This window comes from Nicotiana attenuata, chromosome 11 (genome assembly GCF_001879085.1).
Source record: "Nicotiana attenuata strain UT chromosome 11, NIATTr2, whole genome shotgun sequence".
Classification (NCBI taxonomy): domain Eukaryota; kingdom Viridiplantae; phylum Streptophyta; class Magnoliopsida; order Solanales; family Solanaceae; genus Nicotiana; species Nicotiana attenuata.
In genome coordinates, this window is record NC_031999.1 from 2,132,455 (window position 1) to 2,157,504 (window position 25,050).

Below are 25,050 nucleotides of genomic sequence, written 5' to 3' on the forward strand. Positions count from 1 at the left end.
CCCGGTGCTCATTCTCAGAGTCGTGGACCTTCTTGCATAGTCTGTTGTATTTGACTTGAGCCTCAACATCTTCGTCTATGATCCTATTCCCTCGATCAGCTCTTGGCCTCACCATTCCCTTTAGGTTGTCTTCTAACCATGCTGGGTAGAGAGGTTCACACCCAGCGTGATACCTGTCTGGCTCAATGGTGTTCTTTTCCACAACGATCTTGCAGTGCCACATGTGCTGAGCTTGACACTTGCAAGGGACGTCGTCGTCCTGAAAGTTTGCTCTGAAGTGACTCATCTTGGCAACCCTTGGTACAACCTGCTTCCCGCCCGCTTGCCTCGCAACTCGGATAGGGACATAAGGGTATATTCCCCTCAACCCAATCAGCACTAAGTGTGGAGCGTCCTTGGATCTGATGATGAACTCGTCTGTTGGGAACCATTCAAACATCCATTGCATTTGTTCCTTGGTTAGATTGTCGAAGAACTCTACCCACTCTTTGGCACTTTCCGGCTGAGCAAACCTGTCTGAAATGTTAGTCATCCGCTTGGGGTGATGGAAGGCAATATGGTCGTTCCAAGCCCTTCGCGGAAGTTCTTGGCGATACTGGCCCCTTTGAAGTTGTTCTAATAACTACAACTGCAGCAACATGTTACAACCCTCGAAATGCTTGATCCCCCTTTGACAGCGCTCCAGAGCCCTGTAGATATCAGCTATGATCATGGGGACTATAGTGTATGTCTGTCTATTGATCCCTTCCATCAAAGTCTTGGCGACAATGGCCAATCTAGTATGGATTCTTCCCCTTTTCATCGGGAACACTATCAAGCCTAAGAAGCACAGAATGAACATGAACACTCTGCGATGGATGTGTCCTAGATAAGTGATAGAAAGCTCGTCATGGAAGGTGCGGTAGGACTTGCTATGGCCATATCTCTCATACAGGTATTCGAAGGGTATGTAGGATTTCTTCAGGCATTCCAAGTCAGCATTTTTCTTCAGCCCCATCATCTTTAGGAACCCTTTACCAGTACGGTTTTCCGGTACCAACAACCCAGGGCTATCCCAAGTCAGTCCCGCAAGTCCCCCAATATCTTCTAAGAGTAGTGTCATTTCCATATCCCCGAAACAGAACACAGCCCTTTCATTGTCCCAGAACAAAGTTGCAGCCTCGATCAGCATATTGTTTGGCTGAATGTCTAGCAGAGAAGGTAAATTGCCCAAGTGCTTTCTCAGGTGCTTCTTGTCACTTGAGGAAAGGTCCTCCCACCAATATAGTAGCAATGGTGGAATGTTGCTGACCATGCCGAATCTGGGGACCTCGTGCCTCATTTCTATAAAACAAAAAGGTTAGGCCCTTCTCCCCCACCAGACTCGACTTTTTGTACATTCATGATTAGCATATTGGCATTTAGTTCTCCAAATTAATGCACAGAACATGGTTATGTCCGTTGGGATTATGGAAACCCCGACGGACTTCGGATAAGGCACGTCTTAAAGGATTATTATGTGGACAACATATTAATCCGACTAGGTTTGACCATGATGCATGCACAATTACAATAAGAGTAAGGTTAATATGGGGGTCTAGACTGGTACCCTCAAGTGAACAACTTGAGGGGGAAAGGCACGGAACCGTCGACTGCACCGCTGATCGACTAGTTTTACCGCAAATAAGCCTTTCCGAATTTAAGGGTAATAAATTGGAAGAGCGCAACCACTCATCAAGCGTTACTATAGGATTTGATACGCACGAGTGGAATATGATATGGAGCATGATTTATGCAACAATAAATAGCATGTTGTCAAGTATTTGCACGTAAAAAAATGGTAAATGCAGTATTTAAATAATTGAAAGACGGTTACGGAGAAAGAAATCAAAGAGATAAATCAGTTTCAAGAAATAAAGGAAATCATAAATAAGCAGTTAAAACCAAATAAGGGGGAGGGTGCACGAGATAAAGCATGTTTAAGACTAATTCAAAAAATAAGTTCGTTATAGTAACAACCTAGAATATCCCCACCGGCGTGCTGTCGTGTCCCCATTTTTCCCTTTGCGGGGAAGTTCGAATTTCGACATTCATGGGGGAACAACTCGTTTCCTTTTGGGAATTGGGTATTTGAAGAGTCGCCACCTAACGGATTAAGGTGCGTTAGGTCACCTAGAGCAATTAACTCATGTAACCAGTTTGCATTACTAGAGATTAGGGTAAGGGATCAAAATAACCTTAAGAGGAAGGTGTTAGGCACCCCTCGAGGTCCACAACGGTGGGTCCCGGCCAAACTTACTTTGTGAATTAGTCAATTAGCAAATAGGCAGTCTAAGCACACATATGTAAAAGGAATGAAGACTTTTAACAGATAAGCAATCTAAGCACACATATGTAAAAGGGATAAGAGAGGTCCTAAGTTGTTTACCTATAGGATCATATCCATGCAATGCCCGATAATCACTCCTCGGTGAGAGAGGTTACACGTTGCATTAGCGCACATGTCATCATATCCTTTTACTACCCATTATCCCACCCCTTAGCGGTTATATAAGCGAGTTTTGATTAACGAACTCTAAGCGTGCTGTTACCCGCCTTCCTTGTGGTCCCGGAGGAGTTTAGGACCTCTAGACTTAGGCAGTTCTAGACAATCCTAAGGTGTTTAAGGGCAAAAGTCTCGGCGACAACAAATAACACATAGGACTGTCAGTTAAGGAAGCAGATAAAAGGCTCATATTTACCTCCACTTATACATAGGCAAATAAGCAGCATGTCTCAAACAACTGATTTTTAAAGAAATTCAGAAAGCCTAGGAACATGATATCTAGATGAACATTATAGAGCAGAACATGCAGCGTTTGTTTTAAGGGGAGTGGCAGAATCCTAATCAGTTTGCCTACTGGTTTTATAGCCTGTTAAGCCTGGACAGTTTCACACATAAACAAAACCTGACTTCACAGTTATCTAAAGGCCGAAGGCTTGCCTAGGCGCGTATATGCAGTCATAATCTGGAAACAATTTGAAGTTCTTTTATCCTATAGGCATGCCGATCTAAGTGATAAAGGTTATAACAAGTGATTTTATGCATGTTTACACTAGGACATGATATCTAGGTGTTGGAGTGTTTTGAACCATTTATAGACAGTAGTTACTTATTCAAAACGACGTAGACACGGTTAGAGCCAATGCAAACAAAGTCCTAAATCAGGATTTCTAATGCACATAAAGATGATCATTTTTTATTAAGCAAGATTACAACAACAGTTTAATGACATGATTTTCAGGTGATAATAACTTATGCAAAATCAGAGAAAGAAGTGATGAACTTATAACATGTTTCTAATATGCAGAATATAAACGTGAGTGTCGTAAGGCAGGTTTCTAATGCAAATATTATAAACTTATGACATGTTTTGATGCAAGTAGCATAGCGTATGGACCTAAGGCATGTTTTTCTATCGTGACATAAACTCAAAGCAGGATGGCTGTTGCAAATATGCATATAGACTAAGGGCATGGTTATGTATCAACCTAAAGCATGGTATCTACCCAATTTCCCACAAACATCATATAGGAACCCCCCCTTTTTACTAGTTTTCTGCAATATTTGTTTACAAATAAAATTATTACAGACCAGAATCAAATGAATTACATAAGTAAATAGAAATTATGCTATAGGGAACCTAAATCAGGCTCAAAGTAAAACTGGGAATGCCAGACCTTCAACAGAATCTCAGAAGCCAATAGATCTCATAGCCAATACTGTGTGCCTTGGTGTGTCAGAGTTCCCTAAGGACCTCAAGGATCCCGGGCAGTGCTCGCACCAAGACCATTCTCAAATAGGGATTGATTATGTGCAGTGTGGAAGGGCCAGCCTGATATGCCATAGTTCAGAGAGATCTCGAGGATCCCTATGCAGTACACATACCAGAGGGGCAAAACTTAATAAAGAGTAGGGTGAGAGTGTTGGACATAGTGTTGAAAGACTTAGTAAAACAGTTAGAAGTAAAAGAGATCCAGAAACTACTTTTTTAAAAAAAAAAGATACTGGGAGTGACCAGTTTTTGAGAAGAATACTAGGAGTAAAAGCAGTAGTTTTGAAATCACCTTGAAGAAAGCATACTCAACAAACAACCCAATTGGTCATAGAGTACTCAGATTCACTCAACAAATAGACTTATAAACAAGGGTGAAGGGGATTGTGAACATATAGGGCTGAAATCACATAAAGAGAGGAGCATTTGATATAGCAAGTGTACATAACCACTAGGAGTCTACTGAATCAGGTCAATCATGGTACTAGTCAGTTAAGACATAGATAAGGGATGTAGCAGGATCATGTTGAAGACATAGAGGTGTTAAACAGCATGGGACATACAATCAAGACTAATTGAATGCACTAGAAAACTAAGTAGTTACATAGTCATACCCATTAAAAGGGAGGGGGTGAGGGAACCAAGTAAACATGCTAGGCAGGTATCAAATAAATAAGTGAAGTTAGACATGCTGATTACACATAAGGCATAACTTAGACATGCTTAATAACAGCAAACAGAGAAACAAGTTGAGTAACTAATGCAGGAATAAACATGGGTGTATAGACATAGATCACATAAGGTTGAGTTTCAGAATTTAACTAGAGACATACCAGTTAAAGAAGAAAAATGCAGAATATGAAAGAAGCAGATGCAAATCCACTGTCTAGCCTTGGCTTTCAGCCGGCTAGGCCAAGAATCAGCACAAGTAGCAAAAAAAAAGAGAGAGTGTTTGAATGTATGTGTGTGTATTCTGAACTACTGTTCGTGTATTGAACGAGCAGAATGAGAGTGTATATATAGAACTTTAGGGGTGAATCAAAATAAGGTGAAAGAATCACAGTTCAATCAATTAGGAGCAATTAATCAGTCACAGAATCAATTCCCAAAGAGGAGTCCGGAATAGACCCCTTAATTGAGGGCAATAAATTAACGGTCAGAACTGGGACTCAAATAAGGTAATAAATAAATACCATACCATATAAGGAGTCCATCAAATCCCCAAACTACTGATAACTAACTAAGGCAAGTGTAATTAGTCACAATAGGGAAACAAGTAAAAATTCCGGAAAATACTGATTTTAATCAGGAAAGAATTATTCGAATTCCCTAAAAAAAATCAATTAAGCAACAAAATCCCAAAGAATACTGGACTTAATAGGAAAATCACTCAAATCCCTAAATAAAGTCAGTTAATACGACTAGTACACAGAAATAGACATAATAGAAGAAATCAGTGTAACCATTAGAAACATCTAGGGTTCGAGCATACATACAAAGATTAACCAATTACGTAAAGAGATGAATATATTTTAACATTGAAAGTAGAAAAACCTCTTGAAGAAGAGTCTGGGAAGAACCATAATTTGAAAATACTTAAAGTGGATTGGCAATATAGAGGTCAAAGAACCCATAAAGAAAACAACCATGGAAACTTGAAAGCACTTCAAACATACAGGGATTCGAACAACAGAAGTCAAAAACCTAAAGTAGCGTAGTGCTAAAAATCGGTTACTAGTAGAGAAGTAAAAGAACCTTAAAGAACAACCATGGGAATTTGAAAACACTTCAGATGCACAGAGATTTGACCAACAAACAACAAGAAGACCAAACCCTATTATGACAAAGTGCTCAAAAATCGGTTAATCAGTAAAGAAATAAGGGAACCTTAAGGAAAATCAGTGATAAACTCGGAATCGCTCTAGATCTACAGAGGTCTGAACCGATTCAAGTCCAAACATTAGGTTTTTGAAGAAAAGAGAAAGGTTAAAGAGAATCTGGCCTTTGAATCAGAGATTTGAACCGTAAAACATCGATAGAAAGCACTCATAGACCATAGACAGACTCTTGGAGAGTTTTGAACGAGATCTGGACTAGATTTCTTCGAGGTCCTTCCACGAAATCACAACATCGAGCAACCAGGGGAAGTAGGAGACAAGTAGAGGTCTCATACAACCATGGAAATCCATAGATCGAATAGGAATCGAAGGGATTAGGGCTGGTTTTGGGTGGCGGCGGATAGGGTTAAGGTTGGATCTCAGAGAGACGGAGAGCATTAAGGATTTTAGGGCGGCTGTTTGGTGAGAATGGTTAGGGTTTAGGGGGGTCGTTTGATTAAAAAAGGTAAGAACAAATAAGGACCGTTGATCTCAAAGATCAACGACCATGATTAGGAGGGGCCTGGGTCGGGTTAGGTTTAATTGGGGTTGGGTCTTATTGGTTTGGGCCTGTTCTTAGTGGGTTAGGTCCAAAAATTAGAGAAATTAAAAGGCTATTTGTTAAATACCCAAATAATTGATAAAAAATATTTTATAAAATAATTATCAATAAGAAAAAAAAAAATTCATGCATAGAAGTGCTTTAAAATAATTATTCAATATTTTAAAAATATAATGGACCAATTTCTGGTAAAATAATGCATTGATGTATTAATGTATACATGGGCTATAATTGCAAAAATTAGTGAAATTGGAACCAAAAGGTGTAAATCTGGCCATTTGTGAAATAATTTGAACTTAATATAACTATAAATAGCAATATTAAGTCATGAAATGCTATAAAGCCATTTGTGATGCGATTTTTAATTATTTATCTAAATAAAATACTAGGATAAAATCAATTTAAAAATATTAAAATTATGGAGAAATATCAATTGATGCTAATGCATAGTTTTGAAATTATATATATACTTTAAAAAATATTATAGGGAAAAATTGGGTATCAACAGAGATCACCCAATTCCACGACCTAACAGGGAACGACACCAACCATATGTCAGGGCGGCCGCCGCACCCCCTTTCGCTATGAAAAAGGCCCGTCCAGACCAAGGAGGGGGACTCATCGGAACGAAAGAGGTATGCCTCCTTTATTATCTGCTCACAATTTTTGTGTTTCACCTACAGAAATAATCTACGCCCTTGAGAAACTCAGAACAGAAGTGAAGTGACCGCCAAAGATGAGGTCAGACCCGAACACCAGAAAGTCAGACGCCCTTTGTGAGTTCCATCAGGAACACAGGCACAAAACAGAAGATTGTGTCGCCCTCAGACAGGAAGTCATAAAAATGTTACGGCAAGGGCACCTCAAAGAACTATTAAGCAACAATGGTAGGACCAACTTCGCCAGAGGACGCGGACATCATGGCCCGCCAAAGCCGCCATCACCAGCTCGTACCATCAACATGATCATTGGCGGCGGCAATGACTCTTCTATCAACAGCGTAAAGTTTACCACAACCCACAAACTCAAGCGGCCGATCACCTGCGAACGGTATGGTGGACACGGAGAGAGTATCATCTTCGACGAGTCAGATGTCGACGGTTTCACTTTTCCTCAGAAAGATGCCCTGTTTATTACTTTACGAATTTTAGATACCGATGTCAAACGCATCACGATAGACGATGGAAGCAGTGCATGCATTATCCATCCCTGAGTCCTTACCCAAATAAGGCTCGAGGATAAAATAGTGTCGTGCTGCATCACATTAACCAATTTTAATAATGCAGTTGAGCGCACGTCCGGGGAAATTACACTACTCGTCTTGGACGGCGGCGTAACTCTGGATATAACATTCCAAATCATGGATCAGGCCACCACATACAATGCCATAGTGGGTCGACCATGAATACATCCAATGAAAGCCGTCCCTTCCAGCCTATACCAAGTGATCAAATTCCCAACACTATGGGGGATATTCAGTATACACGGAGATCAACACACATCCCGGGAATACTCTCGCATTGCCTTAGACAACACAATCACCCAACAATGAAAATACAAAGAAAAAGAGGCATAGCAATCAATAGGGTCGAGGTCGGAGCAAGATGAGATTGATGACATCGTCAAGGATCCCGACATGGTCGAAGCCACAAGATTGACCATAGAAGACCTCGACCCCATTCAATTGGACCTCAATGATCATAACAAGAAGGCTTATATTGGCTGCAAGCTTTGGGAACTAGGTAAATTCCGTCAATTCTTAACAACTAGCGCAGACTTATTTGCTTTCAACTATGGAGATATGCTAGGTATCCCAAAGGAAATCGCCACGTACACCCATTCCACCCAGTGAGACAGGTAAGGCATAAATTCAACCCCGCCATCAACGGCGCACTCGCGAGGATGTGGAAAAATTGTTAGAAAATGGTTTCATCAGGGAGTCAAAGTACCCCAAGTGGGTCGCCAACGTGGTGATGGTCAAAAAGATAAATGGGAAATGGCGGATGTGCGTGGATTTCCCAGATTTAAACAAAGCATGTACGAAGGATTCATTCCCATTACCTCATATCGACCAACTCATTGACGCAACGGCCGGGCATCAGCTACTAAGTTTCTTGGACGCCTACTCAGGCTATAAGCAGATCCTCATGGAAAAATAAGAACAGGAAAAGTCCATGTTCATCACCCACCAAGGAATGTATTGCTACAGGGTCATGCCGTTTGGACTAAAAAATGATGGGGCTACTTATCAAATATTGGTAACATGTATGTTCAAAGACCATCTCGGCAAAACAATGGAGGTATATATATACAACATGCTGGTCAAGTCCAAAAGGGGAGAAGATCACATCGATCGTTTGAAAGAAACTTTCGGCATACTCAAACGGTACGGAATGAAGCTGAACCTGGAGAAATATGCATTCGGGGTAGCCCCGGGAAAATTCTTGGGTTTACTGGTATCGCAGCGAGGGATCGAGGTTAAACCAGACAAAATCGAAGCTACTGAGGGGATACCAGAAATATTAACCACCAAAAAAATTCCAAAGGATGACTAGTCGCATCGCTGCCCTATCAAGGTTCATCTCGCAGTCGTCGGATAGGTGCCATAAATTCTTTGGCGTACTCAAGAATGACAATGGCCTCAAATGGACTTCCGAGTGCATCCTGGCTCTGCGAGAACTAAAGGCATACCTGTCATCACCGCCCTTGCTTTTGAAATCCAAACCTGGAGCAACTCTTCATCTATCTAGCCATATCTGAGGTTGCCATAAGTTGTCTTGATCCGCAAAGAACAAAGGTACACAATCTCCCATCTATTACATTAGCAAACCACTCGTCGACGCCGAGAAGAGGTCCCACACCTCAAAAATTTGGTTCCGGCCTTGGTCGTAGCTTCACGGAAGCTTAGACCATATTTCCAATGTCACCCCATCTCGATCGTCAGAACTTTTCCCCTAAGGAGAATTTCGCATAAACCCGAGCTATCAGGAAGGCTGGCCAAATGGGCCACCGAGCTAAGTGAGCACGATATTACGTACTAGCACAAGTGCTCACCGACTTCAGCGCAAAAATAATGCCTAAAGTTGAAAGGGAATCCACCCATACTTCCCTCGAAACACAAGACCTCTGGGTCCTGTACACCAATGGCACATCCACTGCATCAGGGTCCGGGCTGGGACTCGTGCTCTAGGTCCCAATAGGCGAAGTGATTCGCCAGTCCATAAGGTGCCCCGAATATGACTAACAATGAGGCCGAATATGAGGTTATAATTGCAGGGTTAAGGCTAGCACTCAAATATGGAGTGAAACGGTTAAAACTGCGTTGTGATTCCCAGCTCGTAAACAACCAAGTCACATGGACTTTCCAAATCAAGGAACAAAGACTGCAAAAATACCAGACCAAAATCTGCAAGCTACTGCCTGAGTTCGACTAATGTTAGCTCGATCAAATCCCATGAACATATAATACCGAGGCAGATGGCCTCACCAAATCAGTCACAGCTACCAAAAATATTGCGATCGGAGACAAAAGCATGGTCGATCTCCTCAACTCATCACTAGACCAAGTCGTGGTAAGAACCATAAACGTAACTTGGGACGGGCGCAATTGTATTTTCGCATACTTGTAGGATGACATTCTCCATGGCGACAAAAAAGAGGCCAAGAAACTAAGAATGCAAGTGGCCAGGTACAGTATTTTCTGTAGCAATCTGTACAAGAGGACCTACGACGGCCCTTTGGCGAAGTGCTTGGGTTCGAACCACACTCAGGGAGTCCTCGAAGAAGTCCACAAAGGCCATTATTGAGCTCACTCCAGCAATCGAGCACTGGTCAGATGCCTCATACGGGCGGGATATTATTAGCCCACCATGAAAAAGGATGTCGCAGACTTCGTAAGGAAATGCGAGCAGTGCTAAAAGTACTCCCCAATGATTCACCAAGAAGGCAAACATCTCCACTCAGTCACCTCCCCTTGGTCGTTTATCAAATAGGGAATGGACACCGTAGGCCCCCTTTTAGCAAGGCAAGGTAATTACGATTCCTTTTTGTTTTAACTGACCATTTCTCTAAGTGGGTGGAAGCAGAAGCATTCGCTTAAATACGGGAACATGAGGTAATCACCTTTATATGGAGAAACATCATCTGCCCGTTCGACTTTCCCAAATAAATCAACTGTGCAACGGACCCCAGTTCACAGGAAAGAAAATAGAAATTCTTCGAGAAATGGCATATCAAGAGGATAATCTCAACCCCATATCACCCCTCGGGTAACGGGAAAGCGGAGTCCTCCAATAAGTCAATATTAAACATCATGAAGAAGAAGGTCGAAGACGCCAAGGGACTGTGGCCGGAACTACTACCAGAAGTATTATCGGCCTACCGAACAACTCCGAAAACAAGCACAAGAGCGACGCCCTACTCTCTGGTCTACGGGACCGAGGTAGTAATACTAGTCGAGGTCGGAGAATCCAGCCTAAGGTACTCCCGTGAGAGCGACATGAGTAACGACGAGAGTAGAAGGCAGGAACTCGACGAAGTCAACGAACGAAGATATATGGCCTACATAATAATGGTCGCCCCAAAAAAAAGCAGAAGGCTATTACAACAAGAAAGTAAAGCTCAGGGCGCTCAAAGTCGAGAACTACGTACGGAAAGTTAAAACTCAAGCGAGCAAAGATCCAAGGAAGGCAAGCTGAGAACAAATTGGGATGGTTCGTACAAAATCAAAAACGAAGCAAATAAGGGTTCATTCCAATTAGAGACAATGGATGGAAAGCCACTACCAAACAATTGGAATATTAGCCACCTCAAATACTTTAACTACTGAGAGAAAAAGCATCCCCCAAACCGTACTCTTTTTTCCCTCGCTTGAATTTTGTCCCATTGGGGTTATCTCAAGGAGGTTTTTAACTAGGAGGCAAAGGGAATGCTTTGAGTCAAATTACGCGAAGGTAGGGCCGTGGTTACTATTTCATTGCCCAATCTCTTAATACTCTCTAGATTTGTAAGGCCCCGTAAAATGCCGCTAAGAAATTTAAGGTCATGTGGCGCCGAGGTAGACTAATGAGTGTGAAAGGTTGTAGAAATTTTTTCCAGGCGAGCTTGCGATCCGCGGCTCGACTTTTTGGGTTGAAGAATGCACTAAATTGTTGATAAATAATTTTGGCTGAAGAAGGCGATTATGCGATAAATTTCGCGATCGCAGAACTATTCCACGGACCGCATAAGCATCGCAGAGTGAAATAGAAATCGAGCCAAGTTTGAGGACCATTATGCGATCGATTATGTGGCCGCATAATCATTTTATGGATCGCACAACTCATCACATAACCAATATGAAAATTTCTGGAGGTGGTTCTGCGGTCCAATCTGTGGTCGTAGAATTGGTATGCGGACGCAGATCTGTCACATACTGGTCCAGACCAGTTTAGTTTTGGGCATCAATTGTGATGTCTATTTTGTGGGCTGCATAGCAGTTCCGCGGTCCATTCTGCGATCGCTGACCTGAGTTCGGAGGGTCCATTTTCTATTTTTATAACCCGACCCCATTTTGATAATAGCCATTGGGGCTCGTTTTGAAGGCAAAAATATGATTTTTTTAGAGAGAAGTGAAAGTGTTCTAGAGATAGAGGAGGAATCCCAAGTGCTTTGTTCATCAAGATCTCGTCCAAGCTTTGAAATCCAACAAGAAAATCTCATAAGATCTTCACCCAAGAGGTAAGGTTCTAACCCTAGTCTTCAATTTTGAGTTTGGGTAGAAGATGGGTAACTGAGAGAGTGATTCTTGGGTATGAAAGTTGTTATTTATGCATGCATATAGCTATAAGGATGGTGGGAAGGTAATTGAGCTAATATGAGTAAACTCTTGGTATTGAATTGATTGTGGAGTGAAGGAAATCTTGTAGAAGAACCTTATGGTCAAATTTGCACACCTAGTGTTTGATAAAATGCTCAAATGAGCTGAAACCATGAATACCTTTCTAATGATGGTTCAATTTTGTTATGTTTCTAAATAAATTTAAGTTGCTAGGAAATCCAAAACATTGTAGTAATCTAAAGAAAGCTCAAGCAAGGTATGTTGGCTAAACTACTCTCTTAGAATCGAATTCCATGATGTTCCCATAAGTTTCAAGTATAGTTGGCTCAAGTTCCTTATTCCCATGTTCCGAGTTGTTCCCAATAAATTCAATTGCCCTGAGTAAGCAATGTATTGAAAGTTATGTATTTCAAACGTGTTCTGAATGCTCCTATCACATTATGTTATCCTTCACGAATGTGTTCAAGAATGATATGTGTATTAAAATGTTATGGCTTGGAGTCGTGTTTCAAAGGGAAGTCATGAGGCTAAATTGTGTGAGAAAAACTCGATGTGCTTAAGACTCTTAAGTGCTCATATGTGTACCAGAAATCTTGATTTGAAGTTCTCTTATTATTGATAACCTTTGGTAATGCTTGAAAGTGAGAAGCGAGTATGAGATGTGATAAATGCGGCCTTTTTGCCAAGAGTGAGAATTACAATTGTGGCCAATGGTGCCAATGAAATAAAATAATGTGTGAAATATTATGAAACGGGTTTTGACTCCTTTATATGATAAATGTTATTAATATCCTATGATCACCCATGGATAGTTAAAGTAAGTAATAGCATGAACATGAAATGTGGCCGCATTGCCAAAATGAGAATTATGAGGCATTGTATGTTCGAACAGGTTTCAATCATAGTATGTAAGCTCTAGAATAATAAATGCAAATCACTTCGATGTTAAGTCCCTAAGAATCATGATCTTAGATAATGACCTCAAGATGACAAGTGAGTGAATAACGAGATGAAAGGGAGAAGTCCTATGCTAAATGACGATGAACCTTAAGAAAAGAAATTGGGCTCATGTGCCATTGAAATCGACTTATTGATTTACCATGCATATGCTAATGTAATGAGTTGTGTTTCTCCATGATGAGAATGAACATGAAGTATTCCAATGATATGGGAAATTACGACCATAAGTGTATTGTTAATCATGTCGCCTTGAGTTTATATACGATTGTCACACCTCCTTTTTTACTACAACCCCGGAAGGGCATAATAAGGGGAGTTTTTCTATTTAAAGGACAATTGAAACGGGATTATTTAATTAAAAAAATTCAGAGTCGCCACTTGGGAGATTTATGGTGTCCCAAGTCACCGGTTTAAATTCCGAATCGAGGAAAAGATTGACTCTGTGTTACAGTCCGCGAACCAGAAATTCGGGTAAGGAATTCTGTTAACTCGGGAGAAGGTCTTAGGCATTCCCGGGTTCCGTGGTTCTAGCACGGCCGCTCAACTGTTATTATTGGCCTAATTATCTGATTTTAGAACAATTTTAAACCTATGTGCATTTTTTACTTTTAACCGCTTTTATTCATTTTAAAAGAAGATTTAACGTCGTCTAAAATATGTCTTTGGATCACGTCACATGAAATGCACCCGTAATCCGAAACACATTTTATTCAACGTTATAAGGATTTGGTTGGATCACATGAAATGCACACCCGAGTTTAGGAAGATAATATCATTAAAATACGCGCCTATAGCAACTACGCATTTTTAACTTTGTGTGGGCCATGGAAATTTGCTAAATGGCACGCCTCGAATTCTAAGAATTTTAAAAGAAATTATTAAGTGAGGGCTACACATTTGAGATTTTCTTTGGCGTGGCGCACCTCAATTCTATTTTAAAAGGGTATTCAGATTGAAGTTCGGAGGGCCATAAACTATTTATTATCTACTATGGCTCACCTCAACCTATTCGAAGGGCTTAATTAGTTACCACTAAATATAGCTAAAGGTTCCCTATGGTCATTTAGTTAACAAGCAAAAGCCACAAATGGGCTCCAAAGTGAAGCCCAGAACCAGGAACATCAGAAAAGGGCTTGGCACTATTGGGCCAAAATCACTGCCCAAGTAAATGACCTTCAGCATTCGAATACCATTTTACTACTTAAAAGCACTAATATGAATTGCTAATGAAAAAAAATGACTTAAGATTTAGAGTAGCCTTAATTCATATGCTGGATTCTGACTTCATATTAAAACACTTAAGTAACCTCACGATTTCAGTTTATCAAAGTAAAAATATGAAAACCAAGACAAAACTTGAAGTATTCCCAGCATAAACTAACAACCCACAAAGAGAAGACGAGTGGGTGGAAGTTAAGGAGCATTGGGCCCCAAAAGACATACCCCATTGCTTAAAGACTGGGCCCAGCTTAATGACTAAAAAAAATGACCTGAGTTAGGCCCAAAGCAGAAACCAATTCAACAACATGATGCATTGGCATGGCAAGGATGCAAGATCGAACACAATCAAACTCCAAATAAAAGATCAAATGACTCCAGATCAATCATTGGTTTATCATGACTGGAATCAACCTTCTAACTAACTTCATTGTTATAGGAGTAATTTAAACATGAATTTTAAATTCTAAAACTCGTGACAGTCATGCTCACAAAACTTCATTTGCATAAACCAATACACACACAGTCCAACATTCAGCCCTTCAAGACTAGAACCTGAATGATTCTCTACAGGAAACTAACAACTGCTATAACCCAGAATACAACATCAAACATGAATCTGAATAATTAAAGTCCATTGTTCACCTATTGATACAGATGCAAAATGCTACTGCAAGTCACTTTCACATAACCAATTTCAGAGAAGAGGAAGAGACCCTAATTAACATCTATAAGTTGAAATCTAATTACAGGACATGGAAATAGTAAAAGGAAAAGGGAAATCAGCTTCAAATGGAGTCTTCATTTAACAAAACTTCAACTCTATTACATGTGCAACACTCATTCCTCAATCATGAGCTAAGAAGGTACCTAGAAATTTGAAAGAAAATGGGGGTGAATAATCAGCACATACACAGCAGGAGTCAACAACAAACAGTCAGCCAAAACAACTCAAAACCCCAGGAATGATATATAACCAGCTCCAAGTAATAAATGTCAAATAACCCACGACCCAACCAAACTTTAAACCAAGTTTTTGATGACTAAGCTCAATCCATTTCCATTCAAGTGGTTTGAAGGAGTTTCAGAGGTTGAAAAGAAATTGAAAATCACTCAAAATCCAATGAAACAGTAGCAATTTAGCCGTCTATCTTTTTTCTGAATTTTAGCTCCAATTCCCTGCCTTGAAAGGCAAGAATAAGATGCCTTTATAGGCAAGCAATAGGGCAACTATCAGATTTCATTTTTTTTCAACTCTACCCTTTTCTAATTTTTATTTTTGCTACTTGATCCCTCAAAATTTGGCTTGTTTGCCAAGCAAAGCTCTTTTCAGCTTCTACCTCAGGTGGTTATTTAAAGATTCCCCACCCCAAAATTCCCAAACTACCCCCCAAATGAACCTAAATTACTTTGACCATCAAATGGTTAGGCTTGACCCCAAAACTTTGGGCTACTGCATTTAATAAGTTCAGTAACTCTTGGGCCTCTGATCCTTGAAACCCAAATTGGTTCAAATGACCACAGGTCACAAATGGGTGAGCCCAAAGTTCAAGCCACGACAGAAAACTAATGGCAACAAAAGAAAAATGGTCAAAGGGCTGAGTCCAAAGAACTCAGATGATTCCATAAAACAAGTAAACAATTTTAATTCACCTATCAACAATTATGAGCTAAATAAATAGATTCAAACAAAACACCTCAACAGGCTACTTAACAATTCTTAATACTGACTTATGAAAACAAAACAAAATAATTTTAATCTTTCAACAAAATCAAAACGAATTAACCTAAAAACTACTGCTATGCGAAATTAAGCTCTGAGCAACATAAACAAAAGAAAAACGAAAAGAAAAAAAAAAGAACAGAAATGGAGGAGAAACAAGAGAAGGTGAAGACAAACGAGGAATACGGAAGGGGATGGAAAGAATACATCTAAAATCAACGAACAAAGCCGATAAATCCTAACAAACTCCGATTTGACTCGAAACAGGTATTACCGTATGTTCTCTACGAAAACAAACGGTCAATACCCGCTTCAAGCCCTATCACTCAGAGAAGAGGAAGAGACCCTAATTAACATCTATAAGTTGAAATCTAATTACAGGACATGGAAATAGTAAAAGGAAAAGGGAAATCAGCTTCAAATGGAGTCTTCATTTAACAAAACTTCAACTCTATTACATGTGCAACACTCATTCCTCAATCATGAGCTAAGAAGGTACCTAGAAATTTGAAAGAAAATGGGGGTGAATAATCAGCACATACACAGCAGGAGTCAACAACAAACAGTCAGCCAAAACAACTCAAAACCCCAGGAATGATATATAACCAGCTCCAAGTAATAAATGTCAAATAACCCACGACCCAACCAAACTTTAAACCAAGTTTTTGATGACTAAGCTCAATCCATTTCCATTCAAGTGGTTTGAAGGAGTTTCAGAGGTTGAAAAGAAATTGAAAATCACTCAAAATCCAATGAAACAGTAGCAATTTAGCCGTCTATCTTTTTTCTGAATTTTAGCTCCAATTCCCTGCCTTGAAAGGCAAGAATAAGATGCCTTTATAGGCAAGCAATAGGGCAACTATCAGATTTCATTTTTTTTCAACTCTACCCTTTTCTAATTTTTGTTTTTGCTACTTGATCCCTCAAAATTTGGCTTGTTTGCCAAGCAAAGCTCTTTTCAGCTTCTACCTCAGGTGGTTATTTAAAGATTCCCCACCCCAAAATTCCCAAACTACCCCCCAAATGAACCTAAATTACTTTGACCATCAAATGGTTAGGCTTGACCCCAAAACTTTGGGCTACTGCATTTAATAAGTTCAGTAACTCTTGGGCCTCTGATCCTTGAAACCCAAATTGGTTCAAATGACCACAGGTCACAAATGGGTGAGCCCAAAGTTCAAGCCACGACAGAAAACTAATGGCAACAAAAGAAAAATGGTCAAAGGGCTGAGTCCAAAGAACTCAGATGATTCCATAAAACAAGTAAACAATTTTAATTCACCTATCAACAATTATGAGCTAAATAAATAGATTCAAACAAAACACCTCAACAGGCTACTTAACAATTCTTAATACTGACTTATGAAAACAAAACAAAATAATTTTAATCTTTCAACAAAATCAAAACGAATTAACCTAAAAACTACTGCTATGCGAAATTAAGCTCTGAGCAACATAAACAAAAGAAAAACGAAAAGAAAAAAAAAAGAACAGAAATGGAGGAGAAACAAGAGAAGGTGAAGACAAACGAGGAATACGGAAGGGGATGGAAAGAATACATCTAAAATCAACGAACAAAGCCGATAAATCCTAACAAACTCCGATTTGACTCGAAACAGGTATTACCGTATGTTCTCTACGAAAACAAACGGTCAATACCCGCTTCAAGCCCTATCACTCAGAGAAGAGGAAGAGACCCTAATTAACATCTATAAGTTGAAATCTAATTACAGGACATGGAAATAGTAAAAGGAAAAGGGAAATCAGCTTCAAATGGAGTCTTCATTTAACAAAACTTCAACTCTATTACATGTGCAACACTCATTCCTCAATCATGAGCTAAGAAGGTACCTAGAAATTTGAAAGAAAATGGGGGTGAATAATCAGCACATACACAGCAGGAGTCAACAACAAACAGTCAGCCAAAACAACTCAAAACCCCAGGAATGATATATAACCAGCTCCAAGTAATAAATGTCAAATAACCCACGACCCAACCAAACTTTAAACCAAGTTTTTGATGACTAAGCTCAATCCATTTCCATTCAAGTGGTTTGAAGGAGTTTCAGAGGTTGAAAAGAAATTGAAAATCACTCAAAATCCAATGAAACAGTAGCAATTTAGCCGTCTATCTTTTTTCTGAATTTTAGCTCCAATTCCCTGCCTTGAAAGGCAAGAATAAGATGCCTTTATAGGCAAGCAATAGGGCAACTATCAGATTTCATTTTTTTTCAACTCTACCCTTTTCTAATTTTTGTTTTTGCTACTTGATCCCTCAAAATTTGGCTTGTTTGCCAAGCAAAGCTCTTTTCAGCTTCTACCTCAGGTGGTTATTTAAAGATTCCCCACCCCAAAATTCCCAAACTACCCCCCAAATGAACCTAAATTACTTTGACCATCAAATGGTTAGGCTTGACCCCAAAACTTTGGGCTACTGCATTTAATAAGTTCAGTAACTCTTGGGCCTCTGATCCTTGAAACCCAAATTGGTTCAAATGACCACAGGTCACAAATGGGTGAGCCCAAAGTTCAAGCCACGACAGAAAACTAATGGCAACAAAAGAAAAATGGTCAAAGGGCTGAGTCCAAAGAACTCAGATGATTCCATAAAACAAGTAAACAATTTTAATTCACCTATCAACAATTATGAGCTAAATAAATAGATTCAAACAAAACACCTCAACAGGTTACTTAACAATTCTTAATACTGACTTATGAAAACAAAACAAAATAATTTTAATCTTTCAACAAAATCAAAACGAATTAACCTAAAAACTACTGCTATGCGAAATTAAGCTCTGAGCAACATAAACAAAAGAAAAACGAAAAGAAAAAAAAAAGAACAGAAATGGAGGAGAAACAAGAGAAGGTGAAGACAAACGAGGAATACGGAAGGGGATGGAAAGAATACATCTAAAATCAACGAACAAAGCCGATAAATCCTAACAAACTCCGATTTGACTCGAAACAGGTATTACCGTATGTTCTCTACGAAAACAAACGGTCAATACCCGCTTCAAGCCCTATCACTCAAGGAAACTTGAAGGCTTGACGGATTCATTTCTTCTTCGTTTTTCAGATTCAAGAAAGGACTGATTTGGTGAGGATTTAGGGAGAAATGGTGGTGGATTGGGGTTAAGGGAAGGGCGATGGTTGCATGGATGAAGTTTGGGTGGCATTCGAGCTCCGCCGCCGGCCGGAAATGGCAGAGGAATGAAGGGCGGCGTTAGGGTTCGTTGAAGGGGATGAGAGACAGAGGGGAGTTCTTTTGGTCTTAGGTTAATGTGGGGGTGTTCGGACATATTAATTAAAATGGGAGGGGTAATTCTAGCCGTTCGATGCACTGGGATGGAAGGCTCAGATCAATTTGAGTAATGGAAACTCAAAACTGTGTCGTTTTGAAGAGTGGAAAGGGCTGACCGGGTTGAGACGAACTGGGCCGGGATTTTGGGTGATTTTGGACGGGTATTTGGTTTGGGCTGGCCCAGAATCGGGTCTTTTATTAATAACCCCATTTCTTTTCATTTTCTTTCTTTTTCTTCTTTTCTTTTCTTTTTTTTATTTTCAGATTTTGTTAAGTGCAAATTAAAATAAAAAGACCTGGTTTAATTCCAAAACTAAACTGATTGCTTCCTCAAAATTAATTAAGTCCTAAATTAAAGAAAACTATAATAAATTCGAAAACAAAAAATTAAAAATGCAAAAGAGCTATTTTTGTTATTTTCTTTCATTTTTGTAACAAAATAACTAATTATCCTAAAAATAGAAAATTGGATCTTAAATGCAAATGCAATGTATTTTTTGATTTTTTTTTTCATGAATTACATGCACAGCCAAAATACAAACAATTAACAGAAAATGCCACAAAAATCCACAAAATTGTAAACACTGAAAGAAATTATTTTGTTTTGAATTTATTGGAGTAATTCACCTAGGGCAAAAATCACGTGCTCACAATGATCATGTGTATAATGATGTGTTATGAACCCTATGGACAGTCTATGAAACACATAGGTGTATAATATGTGAATCCTATGGAAAGTCTATGAAACACATAAGTGTATAATATGTGAATCCTATGGACGATCTATGAAACGCTTAGGTGTATAATATATGAATCCTATGGACTGTCTATGACACACATAGATGTATAATATGTGAATCCTATGGACGGTCTATGAAACGTATAGGTGTACGGCAAATAAACACTATGGACGGTATACGAAACGCATAGGTGTATAATATGGATGAATATTATGGACGGTCTATGAAACGCATAGGCGTATATATATAATATATGAACACTATGGACGGTCGCATAGCCAATACGAATAATAGGTTCCATTTCCATTGCCCTTGTTTGTACATGTTGTTACATTTACATTATATTCTGTATCCCACACATAGTTCATATGCCACACTCGATCCCAAAAGAAGTTTAGAATGAAGTAAGTATAATAAGACATGAAATGTGACTCTATGGGTCGTATGTAGTTTCTTGATGTGCTTTATTTGCCTCTTATTTGATTTACCATATTCCCTTATGTTGTTCTATCTGCCTTACATACAAGTGCTATTCCATATGTACTCGCGTCCCTTTAACTGGAGTCACTGCATCTTCTAATAGACGTAGGTGATTCCATAGCAGGCGGCATCGATCAGTGATAGCGGTACATCCTCCAATCCCCTGACTTGGTGAGCCCCACTTCATATCGGGGTCTTATGCCTTTTGGCCTCATGTGTATAATGTTTAAGGTATATCCGGGGCCTTGTCGCCGGCACTATCATGTCATCCTATCTAGTAGAGGCTTCCTAGACATAGTGTGGGTTGTATTTTTGGAAATTGGGAAGTTAAAGTAGAATGTTGTGTTTGCATCACATGTTACACTTCAAACTATGATTTTGTAATGTATTTTGGAAATTATGTATAAAGCTGTTTATGGTAATGAAATAAGTGTTGTTTATGAAACCCTTTCAATGTTTAATTAATGGAGTACATCTCCACTCTATTCATTGCAAGGTCGGGTAGAAAGTATCCAGCAGGATTGCTTGAGCGGGTTATCTTGGTTGAGCATCAGTCACGCTTCCCGAGGTCGTAGAGTGACAAGATCGATCAATCAAGGGACTAGATAGACTATGACTGGAACGCTAGCCAATACCCAAAAATCTGTAAATTTCTCCAAGTATGTAACCAAAGCAACAATGTCAAAGCAAAAAACTTTATGCTTATCAGCACACATTTACCGTATTAAGGTTATGTTCGATTACTATCAAACAAACACCTACTGGCCCTCGACCGTAATTTAACAGAAAGTTATGTTTGACCTCGCTCGAACAAACACCTACCGGCCCCCCGCCGCGATTTAATGAAAGGTTACATTCGACCCCACTCGAAGAAACACTTACTATCCCTCGATCGCAATTTAATGAAGGTTATGTTCGACCCCGCTCAAACAAACACATGCCGGCCATCAACGCGATTTAATAAAAGGTTACGTTTGACCTCGCTCAAACAAGCATCTACCAGCTCTCGCCCGTGATCTAACGAAAGGTTATGTTTGACCTCATTCGAACAAGTACTTATCGGCCCTCGACCGCGATCTAACGAAAGGTTATGTTTGACTTCGCTCGAACAAACACCTATCGTCCCTCGGCCATATCCCAACAAAGAAACAAAAATATACACAAGTACAGTAAATAAATCGCAAGAAGAGAACAAGATGCAAGGAACAACTCGAATATTTCATATACCTAAAAACTGTTTACAATAGGCTCGTGAAGACGCCGAGTAAAAATATACAAAATATGAAAAAAGAAAACTACTGGCCACCACCATCGCGGCCTTCAACATCCCTGCCGACTTGGCCCTCAACAACGTTGCCTCCTTGACCATCAGCACCCTCGCCATCGCCACCTTCACCTTCAGGATATGCATCATCATCAAAGGCCTCTGGCGTAGCGGGATCATACCCACGAGCGACTCGAGCTTCACGAGCCTTAACACGAATATCTTCGAGGGCGACCTCAGAAACGGATCCCGCCTTATGAAAATCTCTAAACACATCTAACTGGGCCTCGTCATGCATCCACTCCTCATACAACTCCCCAGGAATATTAGGAAAATCTTAAATACGAGAAGGAGACGACTGTGCCAATAATCGGGTCTTCTCGGCCTCAAGAGCAGCAACTCGGTCGTAGAGGCAAGAAGTCTCTTTCTCCAACTGTCCAATCCTCTCATCGAGTCACTCTTCTTTAAGATTTACCGTTTTTAAGTCATTTTCTCGCTCAAAACAGATAGTCCGGATCAACACCTCAAGAGACTCTACCTTCCTCAAAGCCTCTGATCGAGCGAACTCCTCCTTCTCAAGATCCTATGCCCTCTTGGCGACCTCTCCACTTAGAGCATCTGCCCTGAATGACACTCCTCAAGCTGGGCAAGCAGCAAAACCACCTGAGCGTGGAGATTGCTACACTGAGCTTCGACCCCCTTGGTGAGCTCAAGCTTTCCTCTTTTCTCCTCAACGTCTCCTCCAGGGTGCTGCACTTCCCTACTATCTATACCAGCTCCTCATCCCTGAACTTTAAGTCCTCCCTCAGTCGGTGCAGATTGTCACCCTCACAAAGCTGACGCCGAAGATCCCGGTACTTCTCAAGAACTCTGAAGTACTTGTCCTTTAACTTCACATGAATGTATTTACGCTTCTGCTCCCTATGAGCACTTTCAATTTCTAAGACGATCGTCTACAAAATGAACAAAAGAAGTTAGAGAATGTGAAGAAACGAAACCAAAGGAAAAACAACTAACAGCGAATGTATTTACTCGAAGGGCGAGGCCAACAATGTTATTTGACAAGTCGCTATCGTTCATATCCTTGAGGGTCATACTCTCAACTTCAGAACTGGGAGGGACAAGGGAAGGGATAATCTTCGCGGTATTCACAAGAATATTACGGTCCATTAGGATCGCAATAGTCCTCGAACCCCACTTTAAGCCGAGTAATCCGCTCGTCGATCATCCTCAGATCATCTGCATCCATGTCCAAATCAGATCCAACATCCTCCTCAGCAACAACCTTACTCCTATCATCAGTCGAAGGAGGTACGTTTGCCGCAACATCGGAAGCTGAGGCATCTTCGCGTCTTGGAATTACAGGGTCGTCACCTGCCACGCCTTCGACCGTAGCAATCTCAGGTAGAACATCCGTATCCTCAAAACAAATGGTTCGGGTTTAGCCTCTAGGCTCTCCCTGATATGCACTGTGGCCGTCTCTCGAAGGACAAAGCCGCAGTCTCCCACATCAATGGCTACCGACTACGACCTTCTCTTATGAGGCATCAAATCCCCATCACCAGACAAAGGCTTCCCATCCTCATCGAAAAGACGGTATAATGGAGAAGGCAAGGTTTCCACGGCCGAAGCTTCCGCGGCTGAAGAAAGGACAACCACTGGAGAGACCGGGGCACAAACTGAAGCAACCTCCGTCGAAGAAGGGACCGAGGCACGAACATAAGTAGCCACAGTCGAAGAAGGGGCGAAAGCCGAGGACGCAGTAGCTTTCGACCTCCTCGAAGATCCCATGACCGAAGCTAGAGAAAATACAAGGAAAGGGAAAGGTCAGCAATAGTAAATAAAAAGAGAAAGAACTAAGACACAAGTGATAAAAGAAACTCACCAGTCGAAGGGTGAGCATGCCCAAACTTCTTGAAGAAACCTGAACACTCACGGATCCTTATGATGTGAGGGGGGAGCCGACCAACCCAGTTAGAAATGTCTTCGACCAAAGGAGGAGGCGAAGTCTTGCCTGCATAAGAAAAGGACAAGAGGTCAAAGCCCACGACCAAGCACGGGAGAAAAAACAATTACCAACATACAATGAAATTAGACACTTACGAGTATAATTTCAAGCCTTAGGAAAACCGTCGAAGTTGGCCACCACGTCCTCGGTTCTGACGAAGAAGAAGTTGAACCAGAATTGGCGGTTAGCTTTGTCATCCATCTTCACTACCAAGCATTTGCCTCCTCGATGGTGAAGGTTTAGCATCATTCCCTATAAAAGCTGGGGGCGAACAGATGTATCAAATGCTGAAGAGTCAGTTCGACCTCGGCTAGCTCGAAAATTTGGTAAGCATCATTATAAGCTTATAAACGTACGACGCAAGCTGAGCAGGACAAACGCCGTAATAACGACATAGTTCCTCCGCCAACGGAAGAAAAGTGAGAGTATAGCCAACTTGGAAGGGGTAGGCATAGAAGGCACAATACCTAGGACGGTGGACCTGCACCGTATCCCACCCAGCCGAGATTAATTCAACGTGATAAAGAAGGCGGGACTTAGTCTTGAGCTCTCCCAATTCCTTCTCCATCATCACTGACCGAAAGGCCCAGGGTCAGCATCAGGTAAATTGGAGAAATCAGATCTAGTATTAGGGTTGCGAGGAATTATCTCCTCTACCAATGGGAAGCTTCCATCCTCGACAACGACGAGAACATTCTCCTCGTGAGGAGGAAACACCATCACCAAAGGGATCGCATCACTTCCCTCACTAGACTCAGAAGGCATGTTAGACATGTTTTGAAAAATGAAATAGAAGTATTAAACGATGAAGAACTGAGAACTATGCAATTCGCTGGGACAAAGAGAGAGTTTTAAAGCAAGGAAAAAGCAAGAGAGAAATATAAGGTTTCGAAACAACAGAAAACTTAAAACTTCAAAATCGCACCCAAATACCTCTATTTATAAGGATCTTGGCACAAAGACCGAAAACGGTTCATCATTACTAGCATCGGAACTGAAACGGCAGGTTCCATCAGGGGTCACACACGAAACAAAGCAACACATCGGGAATATGCGTCATAATGACGCATGACGTCATGATGTCATCCTAATCCGTGGATAGCACAACTCCTACAAATCGACTGGGAAAATCGAAGCGTTTGAAATGAGCGGCCCGCGTAGGGCCACGTTGCCAGTTCGCCGTAACCAGCACGACCTGTACAACTCGTTCGATTGTTACGACCACAGCAAAAAAATCCACTCATCGAACCCCCCTGAAGTCAGCCTCAATAAGCGGAGGGACTAACTGTATGGGTTAAAATA

The 25,050-nt window shown here is 40.6% G+C and overlaps 1 protein-coding gene across 1 annotated transcript; it reads left to right on the forward strand.

Moving 5' to 3' along the window:
• LOC109234652 lies at positions 6,970 to 7,446 on the forward strand. Its single transcript, XM_019400721.1, has one exon. It carries the CDS (start codon positions 6,970 to 6,972, stop codon positions 7,444 to 7,446), a length of 477 nt encoding a protein of 158 aa, XP_019256266.1.